General features: G+C 47.3%; 3 protein-coding genes across 3 annotated transcripts; 2 read left to right on the forward strand and 1 right to left on the reverse strand.

Annotated features, from left to right (window-relative positions):
* Positions 1 to 6494: 6494 nt before the first annotated feature.
* N7479_008044 (SH3 domain protein) lies at positions 6495 to 9302 on the forward strand (the record flags this gene model as incomplete). Its single annotated transcript, XM_057255738.1, has 2 exons — positions 6495 to 6551; positions 6606 to 9302. 2 exons carry the CDS (start codon positions 6495 to 6497, stop codon positions 9300 to 9302), a joined length of 2754 nt encoding a protein of 917 aa, XP_057109600.1.
* Positions 9303 to 11070: 1768 nt separating this feature from the next.
* Positions 11071 to 11289, forward strand: N7479_008045 (uncharacterized protein; the record flags this gene model as incomplete). Its single annotated transcript, XM_057255739.1, has 1 exon — positions 11071 to 11289. The coding sequence occupies one exon, from the start codon at positions 11071 to 11073 to the stop codon at positions 11287 to 11289; it is 219 nt and encodes a 72-aa protein (XP_057109601.1).
* A 2490-nt stretch (positions 11290 to 13779) lies between these two features.
* N7479_008046 (Zn(II)2Cys6 transcription factor domain-containing protein) lies at positions 13780 to 15053 on the reverse strand (the record flags this gene model as incomplete). Its single annotated transcript, XM_057255740.1, has 2 exons — positions 13780 to 14937; positions 14973 to 15053. The coding sequence occupies 2 exons, from the start codon at positions 15051 to 15053 to the stop codon at positions 13780 to 13782; spliced, it is 1239 nt and encodes a 412-aa protein (XP_057109602.1).
* Between the last annotated feature and the right edge of the window lie 719 nt (positions 15054 to 15772).

Below are 15772 nucleotides of genomic sequence, written 5' to 3' on the forward strand. Positions count from 1 at the left end.
AAGAACAAAGTCTAGAATGTAATCTAATATAGATCATACGCTGTTATCGAGACTATTTCTGACACTTCCGACCCGGAATCAACTTATCGGTAGTGGAACATAGTGGGTTTCCCGCTACACGACCATGGAGATATCAAAAGAACAAGAAATTTTCATTGATATAGTCCTACGGGGTACTGTGACGTGCATGGCTATAGTCTCATTGTTAAGTACTCCGGACTTTGGTGGATCAGGTTTTCGACAGGACTCCACCGAAGTTGCCGTAAAATGCCGACTATTAGATAATGAACGATGGAGAGATATGAGACTTCGGGGATAATGTATAGATATGATATCAATTCCCAAGGTTGAGATTGTTCGAATCATATGATTTTCTCATTGGATTGAAATCACGTATAATCACGAATCTTCTACGGAGGCAATTGCAACCTCCGAATGTTATCCGAGAATCACGACTTTCCCATTATCTATATAGACGTGGTAATTCCACGCACATAATCCATGATGTCAAGGTGCAGATTTGATAGTCGCCGATTGCCTTGGTTTTTGGGCACTTGGCGGCAGGTCTGGACCCCCGGTCGCTCGTGCAGCATACTACTTTTTTTTTTCTTGTACTCCAAGACATTTCATAAAATCTTGGAAGTATATGCATATATTTTTTTATTTGCATTTGATACAATCTCTTTATAAAAGACACAACTGACTTGCTAAGCTTGCAAGTACAAAGTATTGAATTGATAGAATAGAGAAAATTGAAATTGAATTTACTAAATAGCGTGAAACTCATGCCAATATCTCAATTGATTTTTTCGGCGTTTCACCATCCCTTCAGCCCCCAAGGTGACTGATTCTCTATGTCCCACCAATTAGCTGTCATACTAGGCAAATAGAAAAAATCCAGGCAAATCCAGGCAAATCCATGGCAAGTTTATTATTGTTCTATATTTCCAAAATATTTCCAACGTGCAAGCCCTCCCGAGCTCTATAGTACATACTCCGTAGTACTCCGTAGCGGTTGGGCTTGGCAACGATTACGAAATTGTTCTCGACCTGTAGACGCCCACGCCCAGGCCACACCACCCCCTTTGTTTGTATCTAGCGGCGCAGAGTTTTCCTTTTTGCCACTCTATTCATTGACCTATATCCCAACAAAACAGGTGGCTTTCAAGTGGCTTTATGGGCGTTATGGCGTTATGGCGATTTGACGATTTAACCATTCTGTTTTATTTTCATTGATCCCCTCGGAAATGCCATCAGATTGGCGAATTTCCTGCAGCCCCATGGCGTATATGGTGGGTACTCGGAGTCTCGACTCAACGTTCATCTGACAGTCTCGAACTACTTTTGGTATTCTGATCTGCAAGGCTATGATGATCTCCGGATTTACAACCCTCCTTTTTTCCATCTGGAGTTATCCCGCAAAACTCCTAGTATCCACGGTCTGAACATTAGTCTGCGGGCCTACCCGATATCACTTCTTTGAAGATCCTCATTTTGCCAAATCTGAACATCTCGGTGAGAGCGGCAAGGTTGCAACATTAAGCTGCAGGGCGATAACGTCCGTTTAGCCCCTTCTTACCAAGACATTGGAAACTTCCGTGCGCTTTTCGTTGTTTTTTGCTTTTTTTGATTTTTTTCTCGTTTTTTTTTTCCCGTTTTCCTTTCTTTTTCTAATTTCATTCCGACGTCTAAGTCCAAGAACCCCTCCATCGGTTGTTCGGTTCACGGGAAGCCCGAATCGGATCCTAGCCCGGAACCCCTTGAATAGTAGAAAAGTGTTATGCGGTCGAAGCGTCGAAGCGGTCAGACTAGAAACCTATCAGAAGTATACTCTCTTCATGTGTGAACCTTGAGCTCACAGAGTTCAACCTTAGGATCTTATTTTCTAACGGAATGAGAGCCAATTTGCTAATAATCTACTCTTGAAATGATCGCCCAGATGCGATCTCACTTTCCAATTCGCACCCAATTTGAACCTTTTCCAATTTTTACAAATTGATACACTTCCAACGGAGTGGTGTGCTCCTTGACATTCGCCTTGTTTTGCTGGCAACAATTCTAAACTGCAACTTCCCCCGAGGGCGTTACTGTGGCTGAACTCAGACTTGACTCTTCCTCCATAGCCGGCCCAGTTCCCGAGGATCACCTCGCGCAATTCGACCCGATACAGCTAACAATAAGCTTCGCCCTGCTTCATCTCGGTGACAAAACGTGCGCTTTGGGCAGCGGTCGGTCTGTCCAGACTTGCAGTCACTGCTTGCCAAGAGCGGCCGAAAGGAAATAAAATGAAGCAGGAGTGCTTTGCATTGACAAGGGAGGGGCAGTGAAATGAGAGAGAGGGGCAGCGCGTTCCCTAGAGAACTTTAGCTACCCTGCGTGGATACGGCTGGCGTCAGCTCTTGCGTCCACGATGCATTCTCTGTGAACTCGGAGTTTGATGCGGATCTCATGGATCGGAGCGATGCTGACATGCGTTCTGATCCCTTTTTTTTTACCCCGCGAGTTATACCCCAGGATCTACCTCGGGTTCGTAATTATTCTGGAGGATCTACCAATGGGAGATGGTTGTTCGCTGCACATGGTTGTAGAAATGGAATCTGCCTAAATATCTCAATCATCCAGAGTACACTCGAATACACCCGGTGAAGATATGCATCCAACATTCTATTTACAGGTTCCACGACAATTGGACATTGTGATATGGCAACCCTCCCAATTAACCGTGTGTACCACAACATAGACATTTCAACCGGTTTCAGCGCTGAGTATTTGAAAATTCTGAAGCAAAGATAGGCAACTCAACAGTGATTGGGCCGCAGCTACTGATAGCTCGAGAATAAGAAAATCGCACGCAAGCAGCGCATATGGGCTGACTATGCAATGTCGCACGTCACGCAAATCCCATACGCGCCTCTTCTGCAATGCACTGCACCGAGCACCACCTGACCTTCCAACATCCCTGCGAGGCACACACGTTTCCCAAGGGGCATCTGTATCCCGAACGTTGTGTCTCATAAAAAAAAATATGTTGAGCAAGTGGCACCACATTACACACATCTTGGCATCACATATCCACCACTGGCGAGGCCGGGTAGACGATCAGGGACAGCCGCTTTAGTCGATTGGATATACATCTGGGTGGTATACATGATGCGTATTCGGTGCGAGACAGCACGGACCCTGGGATATTGATAGTTGTGCATATGATAGTAACATTATAGCCCAAAGTGTACGAAAGATATACTTCGGGAAGCCACTTCTACCACCAACAGACTAGTAGCCTCACTCGGAGGAAGTATATATTATGTACACTTGTACTCTTGGCCCCACGCTTATGCATAGCATGGCGACGAAGGCCCAGCGCCAAAGTAACCCCCACCAAGTTCGACCGGCCAGAACGGAGGCGCGGTAGTCAGTGCGCGCGATCCCGGAGCTACGACTCGACGGATGTGATAGTGGGGCATGAATAGCTTGATTAGTCTGTGTGGTCGTGCATAAGGCGTTGCATTAGTGCGGCGAACTGACAATTGCTATGCATCGACCGACGGGGTCAGTGCATGGGTCGTTGTTCTGGGCTGTTGCATGTGGATTTTACCTCAGGGGTTTCAGGTTGACATGAGATGTTTTACAGTTTAGGGCTTGGAAGTATCCATACTAGTAGATGAGGTCTGTTTTTTTTTTTTTTTTGCTCTGGGGAAAATGATTTGCAAACTTGCAGGTGTACCCCGAAGTCGCGGGGGTTTTTTTTATCTCCACAGTAGCTTTTAGGCAGGTTGTCAATTCGTGTGGCAGGTTGGGCGTTCATTCATGAGATCGCTTATGAAAATCTTCCCAAATTGATATCGCTCTCGGTTAAGTTGTTAATTATAGTGAGTCACTTCCACTAGCTCTAAAAATGGAATACACACAGATTACCTAAAAATCAAGCCACAAATAGAAAAATTGCACCCGAAATATCTAGAACCGCCATAATAACGCCCAAGCCAGAGGATTGGCTGATTCGGGCCCGTTATCATTCCACCACCTGGGTAGCGGGAGAGGCGTTTTCTGTCAGCGTTATAGACAAGCGCCCATTTTTTTTGATGACACGAGAATTAACGCCCATTTTCAAGCCCTGTAATTCGGCAACTCGGCCTCCTCATCCGTCTATTGAGATACACTCAATCTTCAGTCAAACCGAGAAAAGTACGCGGGGTAGAAGAATTCTAGGGGATTGAGCTCCTAATATGGGAATAAACCGGAGGGAATGATGATACGTCCCTCATCTGTGGGTTTCACGAGGGTCTAGAAGTAAGAAATAATGATCGCTGGTAGGTTGATCATTTACTATTTCTTGCTTGTTATCAAAGATTAAGGAAATTTTATAGGCCAATCACATATATATTCTCATCTAAAAGGAAAATGATACCTCAAACCAAAAGATTTATCTCAATATCATATGCATCCATCTGCCTCACTAGCTTTTTAGGTTGTTGATAATCCATGTCTAGCATAGAGGCCGCATGAGCTGACAATTCTCAAGGCTAAACGGGAAAGTTGATACTTTCGCATATCGCGGGTTCTGCCTGAATACAAAGACACAGGGTAAACTCAAATGTTCTTGGGTTCCATGAACATCCCTATCTGCAGAGGTGAGTATGGCCTTGTAGTCCTGCGCCCCTCAATTTGCGGGGTGCATCTGCCACCTCATACTGTCCGAGCGATGTTATAACTTTCCCATCAGATAGACTTTCGAGGTTGTTTTTTTTTAATGGCTAATCCCAGGCAGCAAACAGCTGACAATGTAAATAGTATCACAAGACTCAGCAAATCAAGCCCCCTCAATTGATAACACTACCTGACGAATAGATCCCCTGCTGCCCCTGCCATCCCAAGGTCTCAAGAGCTATACTCTCACCATATCCTCAAGCCACAGCGGGAGCCATGGAGCGGGCCCTAGAAGCCGAGCTCCCTTGACACAGACCTTCCCCACATTTTGACTGTCATACTCACGCAGATGATCACAACATGCATCTCGCGCCGGAAGATCCGTGAAGGAAAAGACTCAGCGCCTAGCTCCCACGCGATATATGCAAGCCGAAAACACTAGAAACACAAAGTTCGCCCTTCATTCACATGATACTCATAATGGCAGATGTCTAGAGTTCCGACGTTCCGGCCTCACAACAGTGTGCTCAGACTCCGAGGAGATTCGCTTTCCAAAGTCAATTCTTCGCTTCCTTGCAGCCACCCCCTCACCGCTCCCCGTGATAACCAGTTCAACCCATAGGAGGAATGGAAAAAACCGCCTGCAACGTCCGCCACAAGAGATGCGAGGTCTAGAAAGACTTTTGGCCTATCCGCAGCTTTTTTTTTTGCCGCCGGGATCATCATCCTTCCACCTTCCCACAATATGTGGCGACCGAAGACTATACTAAAACTCGACTGAAACTCTTTCTTCTCGGCCTGGTCTGCCTCAGGGACCAGTGCTCGGACTTGTATTGCGTTGTCACTGCGAAGTACCTCTATCTCTGCGAATGGGCCGTGCGTGTTGTGCTTCCATGGCGCTGAGGGACGTGTCCTGCATCTTTGCCGCCACCATTGCGTTGGCGAATGGGTGTTTTTTATCGGAAGATGGCGAAGAATAGGACAGATCGCTATAGTCGGGTTTAGAATACGCTGTGTGGACTTCAAGTCACTAGTATCGGGTGATTTGAATCGGATTCAGTGTGCCGTTTACCGCTTGGTTTTGGTATACAGAGAAAAGGATGGCACATAGATTTTTTTCTGGCTAACTGCGCTTCTTGCAAACAATGCCTTTGTCCAGCATATGCCCTGTGCTGGGGATCTCCTTTGAGATTTCTCTGCCAAGCGACCATATTTTCAAAATTCACAGTCAAGACCACATACCGAGGGATCTGTAATTGTTGATGGTTAATAAGATCCATTGTTATGCAGCAAGGTGATGTGTTTGCTGATGTTATTTGCTTCGCACTGGCAATTCTACCTAGGCTATGACATATTATTCCAATTTGAAAGTCAAAGGAATCTTCAAAGAAATTTCACGATGGCATGTTTAAAAATATGTATATTGAAACCTCAGCTGAGCCTATTTCCTGCCTAAGGCCCAACATTCCAAAGATCCGATGATGGAAACCATCTACCATTCTTCCATTTTCCATCTCCCCACATTGCTATGTTCAATCATTTTTATCAAGTTTCATCGGATGTGCAGAGATCTCACCGGTACCAAAAACCACTCTGTAACAGTGTTACAAGGCAAAATTCCCTCAACACAAGGCAGTCCAAATTTAAAGCCCGAAAGAGACGAAGTTGAAGTTGAAGCGTTGGATTGTCGAAGTTGAAAGTCAAGGTGAAGAAGGTGAAGCTGTAGGCGGGAGATCACCGCTCCATTGGTGGAGCCAACTTCTGCCCACATTTACGGATCCCTGGTCTTCACCCTCTCTGTTTACTTTGTTTTACTTCCCGGGATCTACAAACCTCCAGGGCTGCTCATGTCTCAAATTCAAAGTCCCGGATTTGCGGAACTTGAAAAAGAGCTGGTATGCTCGGTATGTACTTGTCCATTCTCCCCCTTACATTTCTAACACCGCTCTTTGCCCCAGATCTGTACCGAGCTCCTTTATCAGCCCCTCACTCTTCTCGACTGCCTCCACACCTTCTGTGGCTCATGCGTGAAAGAATGGTTCTCTGCGCAAGGGGCGCGTCGCCACCGCACCTCACCTCGTTTCACCTGCCCGTCCTGTCGCGCTGAAGTGCGCGACACCCGCCCAAATGCAACAGTGACGACACTGCTGGATATGGTCTTGGGTGCGCACCCGGACCGTGCCAGAGCGGCAGACGAAAAGGCGGAAATTGCCACTAGGTACACACAGGGCGAGTCGGTGTTCCCAACACTTCCTTCGGGCGGGGAGAGCGGGGAGGATGATGGCGAGGACGACAGACACCTCCTGGAGGAGGTACGCGAGCTTAGTCTACGTGAAAGCCGGGCGCAAGCTAGGCGTGAGGCCCGCCGGACGGGGCAATCTTCGCGGACCCGCGAGAGGAGCTCTAATACCGAGAGACCTGCAGAGGAGGGCCGGTCAAGGCGTCGGAGGGATGATGATACGACGCGGCAGCAACGTACATTACGGCCCGATGATTCGGAGCGCACGCGGCGGATTGAGCATCAATCTAGTCTGCGGTCCTTACTGAGTTTGTCCTCTGATGCGGAGACTATGGAAGAAGAGATCTTGCGGCAAATTCTCGAGGACGGATTACTGGATAATATCAATCTTGATAATCTTGGGCCGAGGCAAGAAGAAGAACTCAGTGAACGCATTGCGGATGCCTACCGTCGGAGACATATGCAAAGATCCCAGTCGCGTCAGCGGCAAGAACAGGGACGAGAGCAGCGACAAGAGCCCAACGGATCTGCGCGAACACATGCGAGGTCCGAGTCCGTCCATAGGACTGCGGAACCAACGGCGACTACCCGAGAACACAATGTCAGACGACCGCCAATTTCCAGACCGCATCTGTTCGATTCGGCCCCCACACGGCCGAGCGCAGGACATCGAAGGCGCAACTCGGAACAAGTGGGTGGGCGCCGAAGGAGCTCACCCGTCCGAGCAAATCAGGCGTCTGCGTCAGATGAAGCCATAAGGCCTGCTGTTCGATCTGCGAGTGATCTGACTACTGGGCGCTTACGATCAGAATCATCATCAGCCAGACCGCGACGTGCCACAGAGTCAGAGCATAATCTCTTTAGTCCGTCGATGGCCGGAGAACGAGAACGAAGCTCTTCTAGACAGGCCAGGGGTCACTCAGCCACGAACTCGCCCACTGGCGCTGTGTCCTCAAATACATCCCGCCATTCACCTCACACGGATCTCAACCTTCCGTCATTATCTTCGCCCCTTGTTCCAGGCCGGTCGGACAGACGATCAAGACCATCTTCGTCCCGATCCAATGTTCCTGCATCTCCCACTGTACAATTCCCCGAGCCGTCTATCTCCTGCGACCGTTGCGGAAAGGACAACATCCAATATACTCTGCATAAGAAATGCACAAGTTGCAAAGAAGGAAACTTCCACCTGTGTCTACGATGCTACCGCTCGGGACGTGGCTGTCTTCGATGGAGCGGATTTGCCGCATCCGCACATACGACCTTTCAAAGAATCATATCGTCATCTACTCGACGCCCTTTACAAATCAATGACACCGGTCATCTCTTAATGTGGTTCAAATACCAGCGACCCTCCGAGACTGCCCATCAAACTGTGAGCGGAGAAAGACAGATGACCAGCGATAACCCAGCCCGCCGGCTCCAGAGCGGTCTCTTCTGTGATACGTGTCAATCATCTGCAAACGATTGTTTCTGGGAATGCAGCCAGTGCAACGAGGGAGACTGGGGTTTCTGTAACTCCTGCGTCAACCAAGGACGATGCTGCACCCACGCCCTGTTACCCATCCGGCGCATTACCCATGGTCCACCTCCTTCATCATCGTCCACCACACCGCCGCCAGCTGAATCAAATACCCCATCCGAGATCGAGAGTTTCAAAATCCTCTCATTCTCAACAAACTGCGATATCTGCACATACCCAATTCCAGCTTCAAATACCCGCTACCATTGCCTGGAATGCAATGGCGGTGACTACGACGTCTGTACAAACTGTTACCTCAAACTCGTGGCAACGGGCAAGATCAACAAAGAGAACGGCCACAACGGCTGGCGCCGCTGCCTCGCCAGCCACCGTATGATAGTAGTCGGCTTCGAAGACCACGAAGAAGGCCAGCGCCGCGTCGTTGTCCGCGATCTTGTCGGTGGCCGCGCCCTGAAAGACGAGCACGTAGCACAATCACAATTACAATCACAAACTTCCTCCCCCGTAACTGGCGGCGCCGTTACATCCCCAGAACTCGGAACCGGTGACTGGAGCTGGAAGGATGGCCCCGAGCGCCGTAAGAAAGCATCCCGTCTGCGTGGCGGACCTGCCCTCACGAACGATACCAGCAGAAGCACTGTCTCTGCTTCTGATCCCTCAAACCCTGCCCTTTCCGGTGCCAGCGGCACTCCGGTTCAGGGTATCCCGCCCTTCCGCCGGTTCCCACCTGACGGCGGGGTCGGGCTCGTGGTCCATGCTCTGTGGTCCTGGTACCCGGAAGAAGACGTCGAAGACGAGCTTGTTTTCCCGCGCGGCGCGCATATCACCGAGTCGGAGAATATCAATGACGACTGGTTCTGGGGATGTTATGCTGGTCGAACGGGACTGTTTCCTGGTTCGCATGTTGAATTCGTCAGGGAGGTTCATAGGTAAAGATGTCTTGGCCTTTTGCTTTTGAACATATGATACGCATGACATGCATCGTATACCCATTATGTTTTTCTTTTCCCTTCTTTTGCGTCTGTTTGTTGCATGGTTACGATAATTATGATGAGCTATGAAGTCCGAATGCTGCATACGCAATTCCTCTCGTTGCATACATAGTATGCTGTTGGGTTCAATGAGCTATGGGCTATATCTATATCGTCCATGATATACGAAGTATCTGAATGAATATGAATCTTGGGATGTATCCCTGCCATGGGGACTATTTACCTACATACCGGAAACATAAACCGATTATCACACCAATGATACCGCCAACCAGTATGCCTATGCAGATATGCACGGCGAAATATTTCACCACGCGTGCCTTGGAGCCATATTTCCATTCCTCCATGTAGCTTTTGTTGGTTTTGAGAGTGCGCTTTTGGGGTTGCTCGGGCAATTTCTCAATATCGAAATCGGGCCTATCAAAGGAAGGCGTGTGGGAATGAGTTTGTTGGTTTGGAGGTTCCATCTTGTGTGGTAAATTTCCGGCTGACTAGTTGTGGACGTGCTCCAGGGCTGTAGGGACTGTTAGCGTCTGCGGATTCAAAATTTGAAGGGATTTCCGGGGCTTAAACTCACCTATACTTGGGTTTTATTTTCGCTTCGGTATTTTGAAGGGCAGTGGGCTTTTGATCTGCTTCGCGGGAAATAATCTTGGATTGGACCGGAGTGAAGAAAGATGGGCAAAAGGAAAGGAAAACAGGTGGTAGACATTAGCTTATAAACGGCAGATCAATAGCAGCAACTGAGTTAATTAAATGCCCGCTAGACGATCACTAAAAAGATTGGCTTTGATATGTTGGGACTCTATATATCTCCATATTAGCCCTGTGGGGATCTATCTACTTTGGTATCATACAAAGTAAGCCAGCCTCGAGTCTGTGTAACTGGTGCAACTGATGCCAGCCATCCACAACTCGAAGACTAAAATACTCAGACATGGACAAGGCAAGCTATATGTAGGCATATATCAAGCAAGTTATCGATTGCCAATATTTATTGACTCATTAAGAAACTAATGACGTATGTAGTGTCTTTTTTTTCTTGACGATCTTTGGGGCCGTAGGGGCTGTGGGCCGGGGGCCATAACAGTACCGTAGGCAAAATACTTTGATTAATTTGGTACTCGGGTTCAGGGGTTCCTAGCTCGGTGATAAAAGGCCCTGCTGCCTTTTGAATTCATAGTTTATGGCAGTTTTTCAGGATTATTATAACAACATGGCGTTTTGACCAGGATAAAATGAGTACTTTCAGCCCCATGTACGTAGTAACTCACTCATATCATCTTGATTAATTTAAGACAATATATTAGAGTCACCATACAAAACTATGTGATTCAGAAGAGGAAGCCAATTTCTATCCAAATATAACAAACAAGAAGGTATAGCCAGCTGGATATTCTCTTAGTCTAGGGCTGTAGTTAAGAAGGGTGAGCGAGTCACCCGAAGTGGTTAGTTCGAAGACCCCAGATATGCCCAGACCCCGCGAACTTCCCCCTTTCAGTTCCCAGTGCTGGTGAGACTCACATTAGTCCAATATATCGATCGCTGTGCCGGGATCTGCAATCTACTGTGCAAGTTTGATCCTGCTTTTTCAACTTCTACATATTTCACCTCTATGTTATTGTCATCAACGCCCTCTTGCTGACACGAACTTATTCGTCACTCGGCTGACAATCTACCATCTACCGGAAGTTAGCCGTGAGATCATCATGGGCTGGTTAAGGCATATATTCGGCAAATTTTCAGCAACATCAGAAAAGCGGAGGCAGCAGAGAGCAAAGAAACGCCGGAGTCGAGAACGCAGTCGACGGGTTCGAGCACGGGAAGAAGAACTACGACGTCGGCCTGGAGAAAAGGCGCCCTTTTTCTTTGGTTCGCCTTTCAAATCATACGAAGTGAACTATCGCGGACCTGCTGCGGGCGCATGAAGGTTTTGCTCTTGTGAGACTACAGCAATAGTGTTCTTAGCACACTGTTCAGAATCACCTGCCAACGATAATAGTAGGTAATGTTTAAAGCTATACTATTACGGGTGTCTCGCAATCTGACTAGTATAATTTTTGTTATAGGTAGTTTAATCGCTGAATACCAAGGCCTGACAGGGAGATGTGCCAAGACTGCGAGCCGTTTAGTATCATTTGATTGTTGTGAAAATGCCTGAGGCTTGTTCGTTCAGGCTTCGTAGCTAAGTTCAGACCTTGTTTGTGGTCTATAAATTTGCCCATAAGGAAAATGCATTTATAATCCTCTTCTCCTCTCCCGGCCCCAGAGTTCTCACCGCACTGTCCCCAAAATGTACAAAATATGGATTTGAGCTTCAGTCTGAGACAACCAATCTATTGCATGTCCCCATTCTATCTGCTGGAATATATTTAACGGGGACGGTATGTCCCACATCTGATTTGCATTCGCATGTTGTCAGTGTTTCCTTAGTGACCCATCACTACCTACTTACGGAAGTCATGGTGGTATAACTGCCAGGGTCAGAACTGGGGGCGCAACCTAGCCTCCGTGGACCAATTTTCGCCAACGATATGGACTGCCCACAGATCCGTTCAGGGATGAATTTCTTTATTGTTTTTCTTTTCATTGTTTTCCCTTTCTATTCTTTTCTCTCTTCCTATATTTGTTTTAACTCGATTTCTGTAACATCAGCACAAATGTTGATGACACGTCTGAACCGAAGAAGGCACATATCTTGACTCGCTTTTCGGCCCCTGAAAATGAGAGTATAAAAAAAGGTAACTGAACTGCATTTTTGGCCCTACCCAAGGGCCTAACGATTCAGCCAGAATCTAACAGAGAGCTCTTGAAGAAGCAGATTATGGGCGCAACTGCATGTATGGTGGAAAGAGCGCCAAGTTTACAATCCTTCAGTGTGGCCAGATCCAGCGCGTTAGTCTGCCTAACGCTGGAGTCTATGGTGGTGCAGCCACCACTGAGTTGCCTATAACGCCATCGAAAAGTTAGGTTTGCAAACTCTACTACAATCTGGAGATTCCTACTTTGCCGGGTCTTCGAAAACACTCCCAGTGGAAATAAGACTCTGGAAATATTGAGAAATGAGGCGCTATCTTCAAATGGCCATGCTCTTTGGAGTGCCCGACGAAGCGATGAATACACCCTAGACCCTTCGTGGAAAATCTAGGTACCTACTAGCAAATTTTATACAAATCTTGCGGTTGGATTGATATAGCTTCGTCTGTGTTGATGATTAGTTTGCAGTTAACGTTCACCACAGCCATTACTTCAACCATTATCTCGAACTTTCTCGCAGCTAGACGGTTGTCCTGGTTTTAGTCGGTCCATATGTTATTGATCCGAGACATAAGCTACTCGAGTGCTTGCATTCCCCATACCTGAAGGGGTTTGTCTTCATTCGGCGCCTCCGAAGCGGATGCAGACACCATTACTTTGATGTCGCTATCTCAGCTTCAACACCGTAGGCAACTGGATCCAACCCCCCAATGGTCTCAAGCTGTCAGATGAGGATGCCTATCTAATAAGCAAGTAAATCACAGGCAAGCATAGAGGCGCAAAATACCCGGCCGACTTTGATCAAAACGGCCATTTCAGAGCAACTCAAACACCCAAAGACTCAGGTTACGCATCCCGTGCAGGTAACAGGCTCGTGTAGAGAAAATGGAAGAGTTATTGGCAAGTGATTAAGCTATTGCAAGCCCCGTTGGCCATCCCTAGGGGTACTGCCCAACAATGATGACCGAGGGGATGTACATAAAGAAACACCATGAGGTTCAGCAATGAGTCAATCAACTTCAATTAATCTGTTGCAGCCTGACTAGTTGTGACAATGCATGCGCTTTTTCCAACCGAATAGGAACTCAAAGCCAAACGCCGAGTCTGGAACACTTCCAGAGAGTATATACAGAGGCTGATTTGTAAAGAGTGTGGAATTATCCCGTCCCTGCATCCTCCTCCCGCTCCGGTTTCAATTGGTGGTGTATTATTCATGGCCAGTTGCCTGGCATGCTTGTCAACTTTGGCTGAACTTCTCGTTTCCCAGCTTTCCTTTCGTCATTGGCTAATAATACCCATCGTCTTCCACACCTAAAGCCACAAAGGAGGTGGCTTTGTAGATAAAGAGGATATGCAGTGATTCAAGGTACGGTGATTTATAGTAGCCAAACCAGTGACAGCCGTGACTCGAAAGAAGCAATCTAACTTTGTGTGCCAAGTCTAGTGAAGCTCTCTTCTGCACTAGATATACATTTTACAGACTAGCAATGCCAATAAGGATAGGTGAGAGATATAATCCGGCAGCAGGATCGCAAACTTGTCTTGACATATGCTTGACATAAATCTATTTTCTGCACCCCTTATTTTTTCACCTTTGGGGTGGGTTTATCTCTAACGAGATATCCAAACTTTTGTTATTATAATTCTGATTAATTCAACTGTTAATGGCTCCCAGTAATAATCTCCTGTGGCCATGAAAGCCAATCTCGATATTTCGGATCCAATACAGAGTATAGTTGTGTCATAAGACGCGAGCTTAGACCTTCCATCCACCACATCCACTCGATCTGACGAATAGATACGCACCAATGAGCAAAGATAATGAGTGCAATAGGCGCTTCCTGACACAAGAGGTTTAAATATTCATCTGAGACATCAAGCAGCCACCGGAAGACATCTGCACTCTCGAGTCTCCGCATGACGCTAGGCCTTACGGCTAGACCCAATGTTCGAGCTAGTTCATCTGAAGCATCTTGATAGATACCACGAAGTGCTGGGTCAGCCACGCACTCCCTCCATATCATTTGTTGCAACTCCCAAACATGCGGTTTGCCTTGCTCTAGGGCCTGTGGTGAGCGATGGGCAGCAGCTAGATAAGATCCATTCGTGAAAATCGGTGCCAGCCTCCCTGTAAGAAGATCTTCACCGCCAGTAAGGATAACAGTCGTTGTCCCTCTAAAAAGACGGGCCCACTCTGATAGATTGCCACGCTCAAAGAGGACCAAGAAATCGCCTTCTTCCGATGGCTTGGCGCAGGAGAACATGCACGTTAGAGAGGAGAAAATGAAAAGCGCTGCGCCATTGTCCCGCGCAAGAGTTGAGACAAGTGGGATCATCTCTCTCACGGCGATGCTGTGGTGCATCTGCGCGTGAGCAAGACAGCTTGCGCGTCGAGATTCATCGGAGCGAGCTAGATGGAGCGCTGAAAATGCTAGCAAGATGTGTAATACTGGCGGCGTCGAAAACCCAATTCGAGGGGCTTCATTGCACCAGACACTCTGCACAGAGGGACTCCGCGATAGTGTGTAGCAGGTTGATGTTGTCCAGTGGTGCAACAGTTCCAGGTCAAAAACAGCCAATGTAGAGGGGAATGGCCCTAATGAGGACAGACTCGGTAAGGCTTGTGACATGCCAAGTGTTTGAGCACGAGATACCCCAGAGCTAGTGCTGTCTGGGCCAGATAGTGAGACAGGTGACTCTACTACATCCGTTTGTGGCGTGGAAAGCACAGCTGGACTGGCGAAGGAACAGACCACCCCGTGCTTCTCACAGTTCCGGCAATGTGGCTGACTTTCGTCGCACTGATACAGAACAATAAGCTAGTATTCGACAGAAATATTGATGCATCTCTCACCTTGACTTTTCGCTTTTTGCATTGTAAGCACCCGGATCGCGATTTCCGATGCGTACGGCGGCCTGAAGGTAATGTGGCCATTTTAATGCCTAGCAAGTACCATAGGTATATGGTGGATCCCAAAAGGCATTTAATATAAATTGCACCATTGACAAGGAATCTAGGAGCCTATGCTGTCCATTTTGCGGAGGCGCAGTGGCATCTCAAATGTCAAGGGGTTGCGCTAGTCGAAATACGGTTAGCACTATCATTTTTGGTGGGGGAGCTACGCATTCCTAGTCTGACCTCAGCATCTTTATAATTAAAAAAGAAGCATAATCTAGCTATATATGACCTCGCATGAATTAATTTAGTTTCAGATCCTCCAGTATAGAGCAAGAGATATATGCACATGCCCGCCATGAAATAAAACAATGCCCAGAACTCAGGTTCCAGCCCTGGATGTTACTGAAAGAAAATAAGGACTTCATAAGAACAATAACACAAGACGCTTTTTCTTGGCACAATTATACGGCTCGAAATGATTATTTGTGGAAGAAAGAATACTATTGATATCGCAATTTAGGACGCATCTGTGTAGAGATATATTTCTTGCACTAATGATGAGCCGTCTCGCCATAAGAAACTTGTTTCTCAAATTCCAATTTTCGAGTTAAATCAAGGATCGAGACTGCGGTAAGCTAGATGGTCGTGCTGTTTCAGCTTGACATATCATTACCTCCGACTTGCTGTGACTTGTATATTCAAGACCTGTGGTCGGACACAACGGTTGTTGGAAGATCTGTCCTATTACGTAGCCA

The sequence above is a fragment of the Penicillium vulpinum genome (genome assembly GCF_028829585.1).
Source record: "Penicillium vulpinum strain IBT 29486 chromosome Unknown utg000003l_segment0_segment0, whole genome shotgun sequence".
Classification (NCBI taxonomy): Eukaryota; Fungi; Ascomycota; class Eurotiomycetes; order Eurotiales; family Aspergillaceae; genus Penicillium; species Penicillium vulpinum.